The 13,532-nt window shown below is 39.0% G+C and overlaps 1 protein-coding gene across 3 annotated transcripts in view; it reads left to right on the forward strand.

The window, feature by feature from the left end:
- NRBF2 (nuclear receptor binding factor 2) overlaps window positions 1-13,532 on the forward strand; it is an 89,913-nt gene that overhangs the window by 19,105 nt on the left and 57,276 nt on the right. Inside the window, exons 2-4 of one of the 3 annotated variants that reach the window (XR_009497932.1) lie at window positions 4,098-4,182; window positions 8,781-8,821; window positions 10,823-11,871. Coding sequence is in view for 2 of the 3 variants with exons in the window: in XM_059899611.1 (XP_059755594.1) it covers window positions 4,098-4,182; window positions 8,781-8,821; window positions 10,823-11,533 (837 nt within the window). In the remaining variant the exon portion in view is untranslated. Of the gene's footprint in view, window positions 1-4,097; window positions 4,183-8,780; window positions 8,822-10,822; window positions 12,260-13,532 lie in introns of those variants that run through there. The other 2 variants (XM_059899611.1, XM_059899612.1) reach the window with 2 other exon arrangements.

Below are 13,532 nucleotides of genomic sequence, written 5' to 3' on the forward strand. Positions count from 1 at the left end.
TAGATACCTCTGGTGCTTTTACTGTCTTTTAACTCATTTAATTTTCACAACATTCTCATTTTAAAGATGAGAAAACTTGGGCAGGATGTTAAGAAAGCCAAGTTCAGGTGTCTAATAAGTGCTTCAAGCTGAGATTTGAACCTAGGCAGTTGGCATGTGCTGGGTGTCTAACAAGTACTTGGTGTAGGACCTGTATTTTTTAATAGGGAATTTGATTGCTGTGGTGCCAGATAACCTAAAGTAGGTGTGTGTTTTAAAACGAGATGTAACTCCTGAGTTGGCAGAGTGATCAGAGATTGGATTTTACATGGGGAAGTTTTTGGGGAGTTGGAAGAGCCGTGAGGTCCTGTTCCTACCACTTGAGAACTTTTTGTTTCTTTGGTGTTCAAGAAAAAGTTTATTCTCACACCATAGACAAAAATAAACTCAAAATGGCTTTAAGACTTAAACATAAGACGTGACACCATAAAACTCCTAGAAGAGAACATAGGCGAAACATTTGCTGAAGTGGCAATGTTTTCCTAGGGCAGTCTCCCAAGGCAATAGAAATAAAAGCAAAAATAAACAAATGGGACGTAATCACACAGAAGCTTTTGCATAGCAAAGGAAGTCATAAACAAGACGAAAAGACAGACTACAGAATGAGAGAAAATACTTACAAACTATGCGACTGAGAAGGGCTTAATTTCCAAAATAATTAAACAGCTGATGCAACTCAGTTACAAAAAACTAAACAACCCAATCAAAAAATGGGCAGAAGACCCAAATAGACATTTCTCCAAAGAAGACATACAGACGGCTAATAGGCACATGAAAAGATGCTCAACATCGCTAATTATTAGAAAAATGCAAATCAAAACCATAATGAGGTACCACCTAACACCAGTCAGAATGGCCATCATTAAAAAGTATACAAATAGCAAATGCTGGAGAGGATGTAGAGAAAAGGGAATCCTTCTGCACTGTTGGTAGGAATGTAAGTTGGTGCAGCTACTATGGAAAACAGTATGGAGGTTCCTTGAACTAAAAATAGAGTTAACATATGATCCAACAATCCCACTCCTGGGCATATGTCTGGACAAAACTCCAATTCAAAAAGATACATGCACCCCTATGTTCATAGCAGCACTATTCACAATAGCCAAAACGTGGAAACAACCTACATGTCCATTGACAGATAAATGGATAAAGATGTGGTATTATATATACACATGGAATATTATTCAGCCATAAAAAAGTGAAATAATGCCATTTGCAGCAACGTGGATGTACCTAAAGATTATCATACTTAAGGGAAGTAAGTCAGAGGGAGACAAATACCATATGATATCACTTATACGTGGAATCTAAAATATGATACAAATGAACCTATTAACAAAACAGAAACAGACTCACGGACATAGAAAACAAATTTATGATTACCAAAGGGGAAAGGGGCTGGGGAAGTTTGGGATTAGCAGACACACACTAGTATACATAAAATAGATAACCAACAAGGACCTATTGTATAGCACAGGGAACTATCTTCAATATCCTGTAATAAACCGTAATGGAAAAGAATATGAAAAAGAAAGAAATTTATTCTACTATTGTGGAACTTGAAGCTTAACTAGGGAGCTTCGTAAATATAGTACAAGGTAGAAAATGATTAATGTCATTGGACAGAGAGAATAGAGACTGTTAGAATAAGCTAACCTCAGAGAGCATCTCACCCCGGCTTCTCAAAGTGTGTCCAGGAAACAGTAGCTTCAGCTTCACCTGGGTCGAATCTCAAGCCCTTCTGAATCAGTGTGCATTTTAACCAGATTTCCCAGGTGATTTGGATTCCATTAAAACTTGAGAAGCACAGATCTAACTAACTCCATCATTTTACAGGTGAGGGAACAGGCCCTGAAAGATGAGATAACTTGGCTGGTTTAGTGGGATTACAAGGACTTGAGCCCAGTGCCCCAGGTTCTTAGTAGGGCTATGTCTGCGCTGTGCCATCCTAGTTAGGAAGTACTTTGGGATTTCAGAGAAGGTTGTCTCTTAAATAGGGCTTCATTCAAAGCTTAGAAAGGTAAAGGCATATGCAGATTCTTTCATTTTTTTTTTTTTCCTGTGCCTAGAACCTTGTTGATTGTCACTTGCTTTAGCTATATGCTCAGAATACATTCCTTAGAGGAATCATGTTGATCATAACTTACCTTTCTTCGTTACATACATTCTCTCCCCAAAAGATCTGTATCATTTCTGGATACTATATAATACTCCTGTGTTAAGAACATGTTTTTTGTTCAAATCCAGGACTCCATGGTTAAAATTATATTTTAAGCCCTTAGTCATTTCTGGTTATCCATTATTATATTTAGGAATAAATTGAGACTTAGAGAAAAAGTTTGTTTAATTACTATATGAAGAATAAAAAGCCTCTGAAACAATTGAAAGGAATAATCTTGCTTTTAAGAGTGTTGCTTGCCTCTTCCTTACAAAAATAGAAATGGGGAAAATGTAAACAGCATGCATTGCTAGAAGTGTACTGTTCCCTACTTTTGTCTTCACCTCTGTTTTACACTGAGCATGATTTGTAAACTTGCAAATATTTCTAATCTCAGTTACAAAAGTGATTTTCTGAAGTATTTTTATGAGGCATCAGTGGCACATCTTTTGAAAAGCATTCAACACAAATCATTTCACACCTGACACACAGATTTGATTTTTGCTTTTTAAAAAAAAACAGGTAAAGTACACATAAAATTTTCTGTCTATAATTTTTTTAATTTTTAATTTTTAAAAAATTTTGGTCGCATCATGTGGCTTGCGGGAAGTTCAGTTCCCCGACCAGGGATTGAACCTGGGCCGTGGCAGTGAAAGCACTGAATCCTAACCACTAGACCAGCAGGGAACTCCCAAATTTGCCGTCTATAATTTTTAAGTGTACAGTTCAGTAGTGTTCACATATTCACATTGTTGTGCAGCAGATCTCCAGAACTTTTTCATCTTGTAAAACTGAAACTCTACACCCATTGAACAGCAACTCCCCACTTTTCTCTCCCCCTAGTCTCTGGTAACCATCATTTCTACTTTCAGTTTCTGTGAGTTTGACTACTTTAGATACCTCATTAAGTGGGATCATACAGTATTTGTCTTTTCGCAAGTGGCTCATTATATATTTCATTATTAGCTTAAAGTTGTCAAAGTTCATGCTGTAGCATGTGTCAGTTTCCTCCCTCTTCAGGCTGAGTAATTTTACATTGTGTGTATGTACCACATTTTGTTCATTCATCTATTGATGGATGCTTAGGTTGCATTGTGTGTATGTACCACATTTTGTTCATTCATCTATTGATGGATGCTTAGGTTGCTTCCACCTTTTGATTATTCTGAATAATGCTGCTGTGAACATAGGTGTATAGTGCTTTTCCACTTTAGGCAGCTTTGCTAAATTATCTGTGAGTTTGTTAGTGAGGAAAACATTACACTAGTTAGAAGACTTCAGCTGACCATTGCTTTCTCCTTGCCTGCTAACTGTATAACCTTATGTAAGATATGTGACCACTATGAGTCTATGGACCTCCTTATGTAAGAGATGAAACACATTCACAAAATTGTAATAGTTCTTAAATGTAACACAAATGTAAGGAGACCAGTGACTACTTATTTAATCCATTTGCTTTCAGTACTTTGAGTTTGTTGTTTTGGTGAGTTGTACCTGAAAAGATCTCCACCATAACATTAAATATTGGTATCATTAATTCCTCAACTGTATAATGTACAAATTTTTTATCTTAAAAACATAAATAGCAACTTTAATGTTGAAAAGGAAGAATGAGTTAAAAACCAAGGAAATATACATTTTGAGTAACAATTTGATGATAACCCTTGGTTTATCTCTGAAGAATGGTCCCTGAAGGAGTTGGTGCCTGGTGTTAACCTCAATTGTTTATTAGTAGAGTTGAGAGAAGTTGCCAGTCCTTTCAGATACTACCCATTAGGTTTCCCCAGTTTTAGATGCAGCCGTAATGGTTTGATGTGTGGCAATAAACAGCATTATATCTTCTTAAAAGTTTTTTTTTTTTTTTTAAAGTAAGAGGAACTCAGGAATGTTTGTCTTCTAGGCTCATCAACAGAGCAGACGAGCAGATCGTTTATTAGCTGCAGGGAAATACGAAGAGGCTATTTCTTGTCACAAGAAGGCTGCAGGTGAGTATTCTTTTTAAGAAGTACTGAGTCTAAAACTGCAGGGCAGTTTCTTTTTTCCAGTATCTCTCAACACATTATTTAGAATGAAAGTCACAAGAGTAATGATGTGTTGTTGCCCTGCATATACCAGGTTGACACTACTGACCCACTGGAACACAGCTTGGATTATTTTTCAAGTTACTGTGTTAGATTTTCCAGCTCCTCCTAACCCAGTCTTTCTAAATCAAGAAGATTGCATATGCCATATTCGTAAATGATTCCTGGACACAGCTTTCTGAGCCTGAAGATCCCCAAAGACAGAAGTAATTCCAAGAAGTGTCTGTCAATTCATCTTAGTTGTTATAGAGAAAGAGTCTGGATTTCAAATATTTAGCCTTTTTGGGTTTTGAAAGTAATAACTAATTTAATTCCAGCCAATTAATTTTCACTGAGTTTCTGTTTTCTAAGATGCTGATAATACAAAATCCATTGAAACTCTTTCCTGTGGTCTTTCTTTGGCTTGTCTTCTGAATGTTTCATCTATACATTCATGCCTATAGTATCATGCTGCTGATGACCTTCTTTTAGGTATGAAGTTTAGAATTACTGGATTCTTATCAAACACCTAATTTTATCCCAGTCATACAAGCTAGCATATGTTGAACTCAGAAATAGATCTTCAGGGTCTGTTTGTACAGACTGGTTTCTGTTAGCTGAGTAGCCTAAAAGCTTCGGGGCAGGGGTGCTTCATCCTACGGTGGAGTGGCTGCCTGTCTTAGAGCGAGCCCCGTACTCTTTCCGCTGGAGGAAGGCGCTTTCCTCCCCTCTAGGCCAGTATCATGATCCAAGTCCTGCTTTTTCCTGGCAGAGTCTGCCCCTCCTGTGTTGCCTCACTGCTGAAATACAACACAGTGGATACTGGTTTCAATAAGTCCTTCTATGTCAGTGATTTTTGCCTACAAGTCAGTAATTTTCAGAGACTATTTCAAGTCTTATTTTTGAAGAGTTAGTTTTGCTACTGAAGTGTACCCCTTCAGCTGTAGGGCTGAACGCATTGTATGTATCCCATAAATCTTTGTGGAGTTTTATGGTGAATTTTATGGGAGCCTTAGACAACTTTAAACTTGGCAGCTAGTGCTCTTTAAATCTTTCATAAGCCATATTTTGTTATGAATCAAATTGTTAAATTTGTAGTCACTATAAAAAAAAAAGACAGTGTACTACACTGTTTTTAAAAAAACCATGAATGCTGTAGTGAAATGATACATTTAGTTAAATAATCCAGAGTGGTCATGGCTACACGTAAATAACAGAGTGATCAGCATTAGATTGTGTGTTGATTGGTAGGATATTCTTTTTTTTCCCCCCCACCCCAGAGAAAGAAGGATTTATTACTTGCAGCAAGTAAGGAGAACATTTGCTTTCCCAAAGCAGTGTCTCTTGATTGGTAGGATATTCTGAATACATAAAAGAGAGAGAAGTTTCTTTCATTCCTAGCCTGCATCCCTGTCTTCATTTGAAGACTTAAAATTAATGTTGGGCTTTAAACGCCTCTCTCCCTTTCTCTGTATCTAAATTCTGTGACTTTCTCAGGAATAGAAAAGATAAAGGCATTCTGTTGGATCCCATTAGCTCTGATTATGGAGATACAACTTTAAGTGTGATTAGTTAATCCTACCCAGTGGATTTGATTTGGAGTTTAGACTTGGTTAAAAATAGCCTTGTGTTGTGTTTCAGAGTAGAGTTGTGAATGTAATGCTAGTTTGAAAATTAATGTGGTTAGAATGAGCTCAGTGTTTTCTAGATTGACTTACATCTAGGGCTCGAACAGAGGTGTTTTGGGAGGTATGGATGTAAATGTATCCTGAGAGGAAGGAACTTAGTATTTGGAAATCATTTTAGAGACAAAACAGGGAAAGGTCATCATCTGAGAAAGACTGGTGGGATGAAAGCCTGAAATGAGAGAATTTAAGGGCAAAAGAAGGGGCCTCTGTCAAAGATCAGAGGAGATTCCGAGACAGTTTACCCGAGACTACACAGCTAAGGACCCATATCCTCTACACTTTGTAGTGTTCTGATAGTGTTTTGTAAATGTGTAGAAATAAAGAGGTTACTTGATAAACTGAGATACCCAACCCAGAAGGAAAAAGCTGTCTAAATCTGGCAGGAGGTGGGGAGGAGGAGGTGTACACATTTTTACCACTCTATATTGAAAAAAAGTTAAGAAGCCATAAACTACCAAGAATTCAGCACTGTTAGAAGAATCTATTGCTTTAAACCCTTGATTAGCAGCTGTAACTGGTTTTCTGTAACTCTCCCTTATCAGTCTTTTTTTAAAATAAATTTATTTATTTTATTTTTGGCTGCGTTGGGTCTTTGTTGCTGCACACGGGCTTTCTCTAGTTGCAGCGAATGGGGGCTACTCTTTGTTGCAGTGTGTGGGCTTCTCATTGCGGTGGCTTCTCTTGATGGGGAGCATGGGCCCTAGGCACGTGGGCTTCATTAGTTGTGGCGCTCGGGCTCAGTAGCTGTGGCGCACGGGCTTAGTTGCTCCATGGCATGTGGGATCCTCCTGGACCAGGACTCGAACCCGTGTCCCCTGCATTGGCAGGCGGATTCTTAACCACTGCGCCACCAGGGAAGTCCTCCCTTATCAGTCTTAATGCAGTCCAGTTTCTAAGTGGATTTCGTTTCTTTCACAGACAGCAAAAAGAGCAAAAGCTTAAATGGGAAGTTAATCATGGGCATTAACAATGCTTAGAACTCAAAATGAACTTTTCAGAAGATGAGCAGACCTCAGAGTACATTGTTTATATGTATTTGATAGTAAATGTTATCATTTTAAGAAGTGATAGATTCTTCAGATTTTCTTAATTCCTTTTCCTCATCATTTACTTAGTATTTACTTCAAATATTAGCCTTGTATCATAATTGAAGAAAGCAGTTTAACCACATTACTAAATATTTCTGAGATAAGTATTCTCTGCCTAATTTCTGTCTTGGTGGGCATTTGTTCCTGTTGTGGCTCTGGGGTAAACTCATTACCATGCAGTCAGATTAAAATTTTTTTTTTCTTTTAAAATAACTTTTAAGACCCAGATTTTAAGATGAAATTTGGGAAATACTTTAAATGACATTGTGACTCTTTTTGAATTCTCTGAGCTTTGGGAACTCAGTGTCCTTGGGAATCTTCTTCTGTCGTGTTAGTTTCAAGGTTCTGCAAAGGGAGGCATTGCATTTGGGTTAAGCTTGGTTTTGTGAAACTGTTCTATGTGTTAAGAAACTGGATTTAAAGCAAACTGTATTTCAGACAGGGAGGCAAATGTACACAGAATAATGGGAGGGATGTCTAGGGAAATCCACACAGTAAGAGATAGAATGTCTCAACAGACTTACACATGAACAAAAGGAAAAGAAGTCGTCTGTATGCAGTTATACAGACTTAATAAGACAAAAAGTTGAGGGAAAAATGTAGGTATGGCTGGAGCACAGGCCGTATAACCAGCTCTGCTTTCTGACGTGGAGGGAGCGTCCAGTTAGTCTGTCTTAAAGACTGTGATAGAACCTGGCAGACAACAGTTCCAAGTGATGAACTCAGAAAATCGTTAAAATATTTGGATTAAGATTAGAGAGAAAGCAGTGCCTGTAGTATTGGAGAAAAGGCAAGAAGGAAGTTAATGTATGAGAGATGCCAAAAAGTTTATAGTGAGCAAGAGATAAAAAATGGGGATTAATTGGACACGACCTGTTATTAATAATACTTGTTATTTATACCCCATCTTGTTCCAGCAAGATATAAAAGGTCTTACAGAGGAATACAACAAAATATAAAATCCATAGAAAGATAAAATGGGGGAGGACTGGGATTATAGTTCACAAAATGCATCGAGTTCTTGAAGGGGAACATGGCCTTAAGTGTTCTAGCAGTCAGCTTAGGAAATTTACGGATTTTACAGTGACTATTTAAATTCAAACAAATTAAGTCATCTAGGAAACTGATCGTAAGATTAGAGAGAGAAGTTAATTGAGTTATTGACCCTTTGTCATTTTCATAAATGTCCTAATACTGCCTGCAGCTACTTATTATAAATATGTCAATGACTTCTTTGGGCTTTTAACTACCAGATTCACAGTAGGCTGATAGTATAGCTCAGAAACAATTCAATAAAAGTAGTTCTATAGGAGACCAAAATGATAGTCTAGGTATTCATGTGGGTAAAAAGTCATTGATAGTCAATATCTTGATGTTTTTGTGAGCATAATTTGAGTAATAGGATTTTGATAGGTTCTTGTTTAATTTTAATCCTACCTAATTCTATTTTTCTGATTATGCCATCTTTACTTCCTTAACTGTGAAATCAACATTGATTTAAAAGAACCAGCCCCTCCAAGGTGAAGTATGGAATATGTACATTTGATTACCACTGATATCTTTTATGGAGAAGTTAAGAATCCTTTTTTTTTAAATCCTTTTCGGGAATAGGATAACTATGTAGCAGAATTGTTTCTAAGACCAGTTCTCTTTGTCATATGAGGAGTATTAAAACTCTTTGTTTGACCTTTTAATAACAAAATGATGACACATATATTAATGTGTCTCTTTTTTTTTTTTTAACCAGCATATCTTTCTGAAGCTATGAAGCTGACACAGTCTGAGCAGGTAAGACACTTTAATATTTTCAACAAGGGTTAGAAGGATTTTCTTGTGGAGACTTGAATTGTGTATAAAATAAAGCATTGTGCTCCTCCCAAAACACTGCAGTCAAAAATACATAAAATGGGGGAAGAGATGAGTACTTCAGAAAGGAAATTCAAACTAAATGAACTGTTGGGATTAACATATACGTGTTATACATATATAAAATAGATAATCAACAAAAACCTACTGTATAGCACAGGGAACTCTACTCAATACTCTGTAATAACCTAAATGGGAAAAGAATCTGAAAAAGGATAGATTCATGTATAACTGAATCACTTTGCTATCCACCTGAGACTAACACAACTTTGTCAATCAACTATACTCCAGTATAAAATAAAAAATAAAACTAAATGAACTGCTGTTGATGGCATGCAGAAACTGCTGTCCTTTTTTCTAGGGGTTTCTCACAGACCTTAGATTGCCAGACGTGTCCTTTAGAGACCCGTTAGTGCCTTTCCTGATCATTAGCTCATTTGACCATGAGCTCACAGTAAGTAAGCAGGCCTGGCCCAGGGGAAACCAGTTGGCCTTCCCTTTGCTTGTCAAAGATAATTTAAATCCAGACCTGTCTTTTCCTGAATTCCTAAGCAGTTCTGGTACTTTTATTTATTTATTTTTTTTTTCTTTCTTTCTTTCTTTCTTTATTTATTTTATTTTTGGCTGTGTTGGGTCTTCGGTTCATGCGAGGGCTTTCTCTAGTTGAGGCAAGCGGGGGCCACTCTTCACCGCGGTGCGGGGACCGCTCTTCATCGCGGTGCGCGGGCCCCTCACTATCGCGGCCCCTCCTGTCGCGGGGCACAGGCTCCAGACGCGCAGGCTCAGTAGTTGTGGCTCACGGGCCCAGCTGCTCCGTGGCATGTGGGATCCTCCCAGACCAGGGCTCGAACCCGTGTCCCCTGCATTAGCAGGCAGATTCTCAACCACTGCGCCACCAGGGAAGCCCAGTTCTGGTACTTTTAAATTTGTTTCACCAAGGGCTTTAAATTGTCTTCTGTGTCTGGGGAGGACCTGCCTAGGTTTTTAAAATACCTTTATACAAAGCTACATCTTTATCCAAAGGTGATTTCCTGATTATAAAAGTGGCAGGTCCACAGGAGTTACTTGGTAAATGTTTGTCTGATTGAATTAAGGAGATCTGAGGGGATATCAGTGGCAGGGAAAAGATACCAGTTCCTCAGACTGAACGAAGAGAACTTAAAAGTTGTGTTCCATTCTGTGCACTTCCCTTTGACGGTCCAGAGCTGCTTGTGTTAGCCATGTAATGTAGACCTGCGTCGAGACTTTAGCTAGTTTTAGAATTAAAGTCTAAACAGGAAAGTTTTCTGATTTTAAGCTGAGTACAAATAGCATTGCAGAGGGGAAAGGCACATTCAAAAACGGTCTGATTCACCGTGTCGATTGGAACTGGAATAGGACTTCTTCTGACTTCTTTTTTTTTTTTTAATTTTTTTTTAATATTTTTTATTTTTGGCTGTGTTGGGTCTTCATCTCTGTGCGAGGGCTCTCTCTAGTTGCGGCAAGCGGGGGCCACTCTTCATCACGGTGCGCAGGCCTCTCACTGTCGCTGCCTCTCGTTGCGGAGCACAGGCTCCAGACGCGCAGGCTCAGTAGCCGTGGCGCACGGGCCCAGCTGCTCCGCGGCATGTGGGATCTTCCCAGACCAGGGCTCGAACCCATGTCCCCTGCATTGGCAGGCGGACTCTCAACCACTGCGCCACCAGGGAAGCCCCCTTCTGACTTCTTGAATGGTATTTTGTTTATGAATGAAAATGTTAGCTTACTTAGAAAGATTTAGTTACTTTGAAAAGTGTTAGAGGTTCTATTGAATTGCAAACAGTATAAATAAAAAATTTTAAGTGCTGTTGGGTTATTCAGAAAAGAAGATACTGAAATAGTATTTACCAGACATTACTGAAGTGGCTTAAAATGTTAAGTTGTCCCTTTCCTTCTGTGTAATAGGCTCATTTGTCACTGGAACTGCAGAGGGATAGCCACCTGAAACAGCTCCTCCTCATCCAGGAGAGATGGAAGAGGGCAACGCGGGGGGAAAGATGGAAAGCCCAGCAGGGCACAGACAGGGATGCTGCTGCCCAGCTTCAGGCATCTCACAGACCCTCTGCTGAGGATGCAGACAGCCGGAGCCCCCTGCTCTCTCAGAATTATAGCCCTTCCACAGAGAAACACTTGCCTGAAATTCAGGGGGTCTTTGACAGGGATCCAGACACACTACTATTTTTACTTCAGCAGAAGAGCGAGCCAACAGAGCTGTGCATTGGAAGCAAAGCCCCAAAAGATGATAAAACAATTATAGAGGAGCAGGCAACCAAAATTGCAGATTTGAAGAGGCATGTGGAATTCCTCGTGTCTGAGAATGAAAGATTAAGGAGAGAAAATAAACAGCTAAAGGCTGAAAAGGCCAGACTTCTAAAAGGCCCGATAGAAAAGGAGCTTGATGTAGATGCTGATTTTGTAGAAAAATCAGAGTTATGGAGCTTGCCACCACATGCAGAAACTGCTACAGCCTCTTCAACCTGGCAGAGGTTTGCATCAAATACTGGGAAAGCCAAGGATATTCCAATACCCAATCTTCCTCCCTTGGATTTTCCATCTCCAGAACTTCCCCTCATGGAACTCTCTGAAGATATTCTGAAAGGACTTATGAATAATTAAAATGGAAGGCCATAGAAGAGGTGAAAAAGAGAAAATAATACGGTAATACAGTTAATCGAGCAAAAAAAAAAAAAAAAAAAAAAAGGGAAAACCACATGCAAGGGTATCCCGGAGATGCTGCATCCAGCATCCTGCGGAGAAGAGGCATTGACAAGACTCGGAAACAGTCACTGTGAAGTATGTCGCGCATCGGATTTACTGACTCGAGCTAATGATTCCAGACTTGGCAGATACTAAACTCTTGGAGGTTCACTTTCTCCTGATACAAACCAAATGGCTACCTGGAATAATTTTTTTCAAGCAACAGTTATTTTTCTTCAGGGTTAAAATGTATAAAAGTATGTTATGTGTAATTAATCTATAATGCCATAAATGATAATGCAAAACCTAAATAATAACGGTTGCCTGAGGGGCTACCTTCTATTTGAAACATGCTTTCTGTTCATGCATTGACTGTATGCATCTTGTTATGCACATTTCCTTTGTTTAATAAGGTGTGTAAGACACACCTTTCTAGAAGAAACTGTGTGCCACACTTTGCACTACTCGTAACATAATGATAACCTCAAGACTATCAGGAGAAATATTTAAATTTCCATTTTATGAAGAAAGGAACCAAATTATTAGTTATGCTTTTTTTAAAAATTACCAGTTTACATAATTAATCAGGGTGCATTTTAAGTTCTAACTTTTTTTGTTTATTGTATAATGCATCATTTGAAAATACCAAGGAAATATCCTTTTGTTTTTAATGATGCATGAGTGGAAGTAATGCTGGTTGGCAGTATTGATTGTAAGAAATCAATAAAGTAATTGTATTTTATACCTTCGTTGAATGTGGTTGGTAGATAAAGAGCAAGTTTTGTACGGCTTCTGTGTTGGAAGTTTTGAGTATGAATTTGAAGACATTCTGTCAGACGATTACTTTGGTATGTTAAAGGTTTTCCTCAGCGTTTTGTAGTCAGTTACCCCTACAACCAAGGTGGAAGAGAACAAGGGAGCTCGTGAGGTTTAAATGTGTTCCCAGCCTTCTTGGGCTGGCACACATGGAAAGGGCTCGGGCGGGCGGGCGGCGGCCATTGTGGGCACGCGCCCGCCGTTCAGAGCAGAGGCTGCAAAGCACTGCGTGAACACTCACCTCTCTGCAGAGTCCAGTGATGTCCCAGGAGGGGAAGGTGAAGAGGAAGACCTAAGTGAAACTTCTGGGTGTGAGCCACTCGGTGTGTTTAAAGCGTAGACTTAGTTTATTGTGGGAGAGGCAGAAATATGGACGAACAGCATACCACCTCTCCTGAGGGAATCGGGGACAGTTGGGTTGAGGGGGTAGGGTTGGGCTCACACGTCTAGTGATGAAACTAGCAGAAGTACGATGAGATGGATGACCATGCAGAAGTCACTTTTTTCCTGTGTCTCATCTTGGTGCAGATGAAACCCAAATTAAACTAGTTTCTTAAAATATCATGAGAGTTCTGTTCTCTGTTAATTGTCCATCTCAGTGTTGTAGTATCCTAGACTCTGAGAATACTTTGCTTGCCTAACCTTCCTTATGAAACTTGAGATTTGAAAGATTGTGCCAGTAATAAACTATTATTAGCGTAGCCATTTCACTTTCAAAAATGAGCTTTATGTTTTGACGTGAACACTTCGTAAGGCACCCTCCCGTTCTTCCTCTGCTGTCTCCCCTCCCCCTTCCCTCTCGTTACTTTTAGCAGTTTGACATGTATTTTGCAGGACCCTGTTCTATGCATTTCCACTAACAAAATTCATGTTAAATGGACTAATTTTACTTTTCCATTGTCTTTGAAGCTTTATTCACACTCTTTCGTCCTCTTGTTTGATCTTGTTTTTAGGTTTTGGATTTGAGTCTGTCAATAGAATGTATGTGCCTTTTGACCAGATGACTTGGTACATTTGCGGCAGCCTAGCAGTGTCTCCATGGAGTAGGTCCTTAAAACAAAAACACTTGTTTAATTGTTCCACAGGGCACATGCCTCATCTC

This window comes from Balaenoptera ricei, chromosome 16 (genome assembly GCF_028023285.1).
Source record: "Balaenoptera ricei isolate mBalRic1 chromosome 16, mBalRic1.hap2, whole genome shotgun sequence".
Classification (NCBI taxonomy): Eukaryota; Metazoa; Chordata; class Mammalia; order Artiodactyla; family Balaenopteridae; genus Balaenoptera; species Balaenoptera ricei.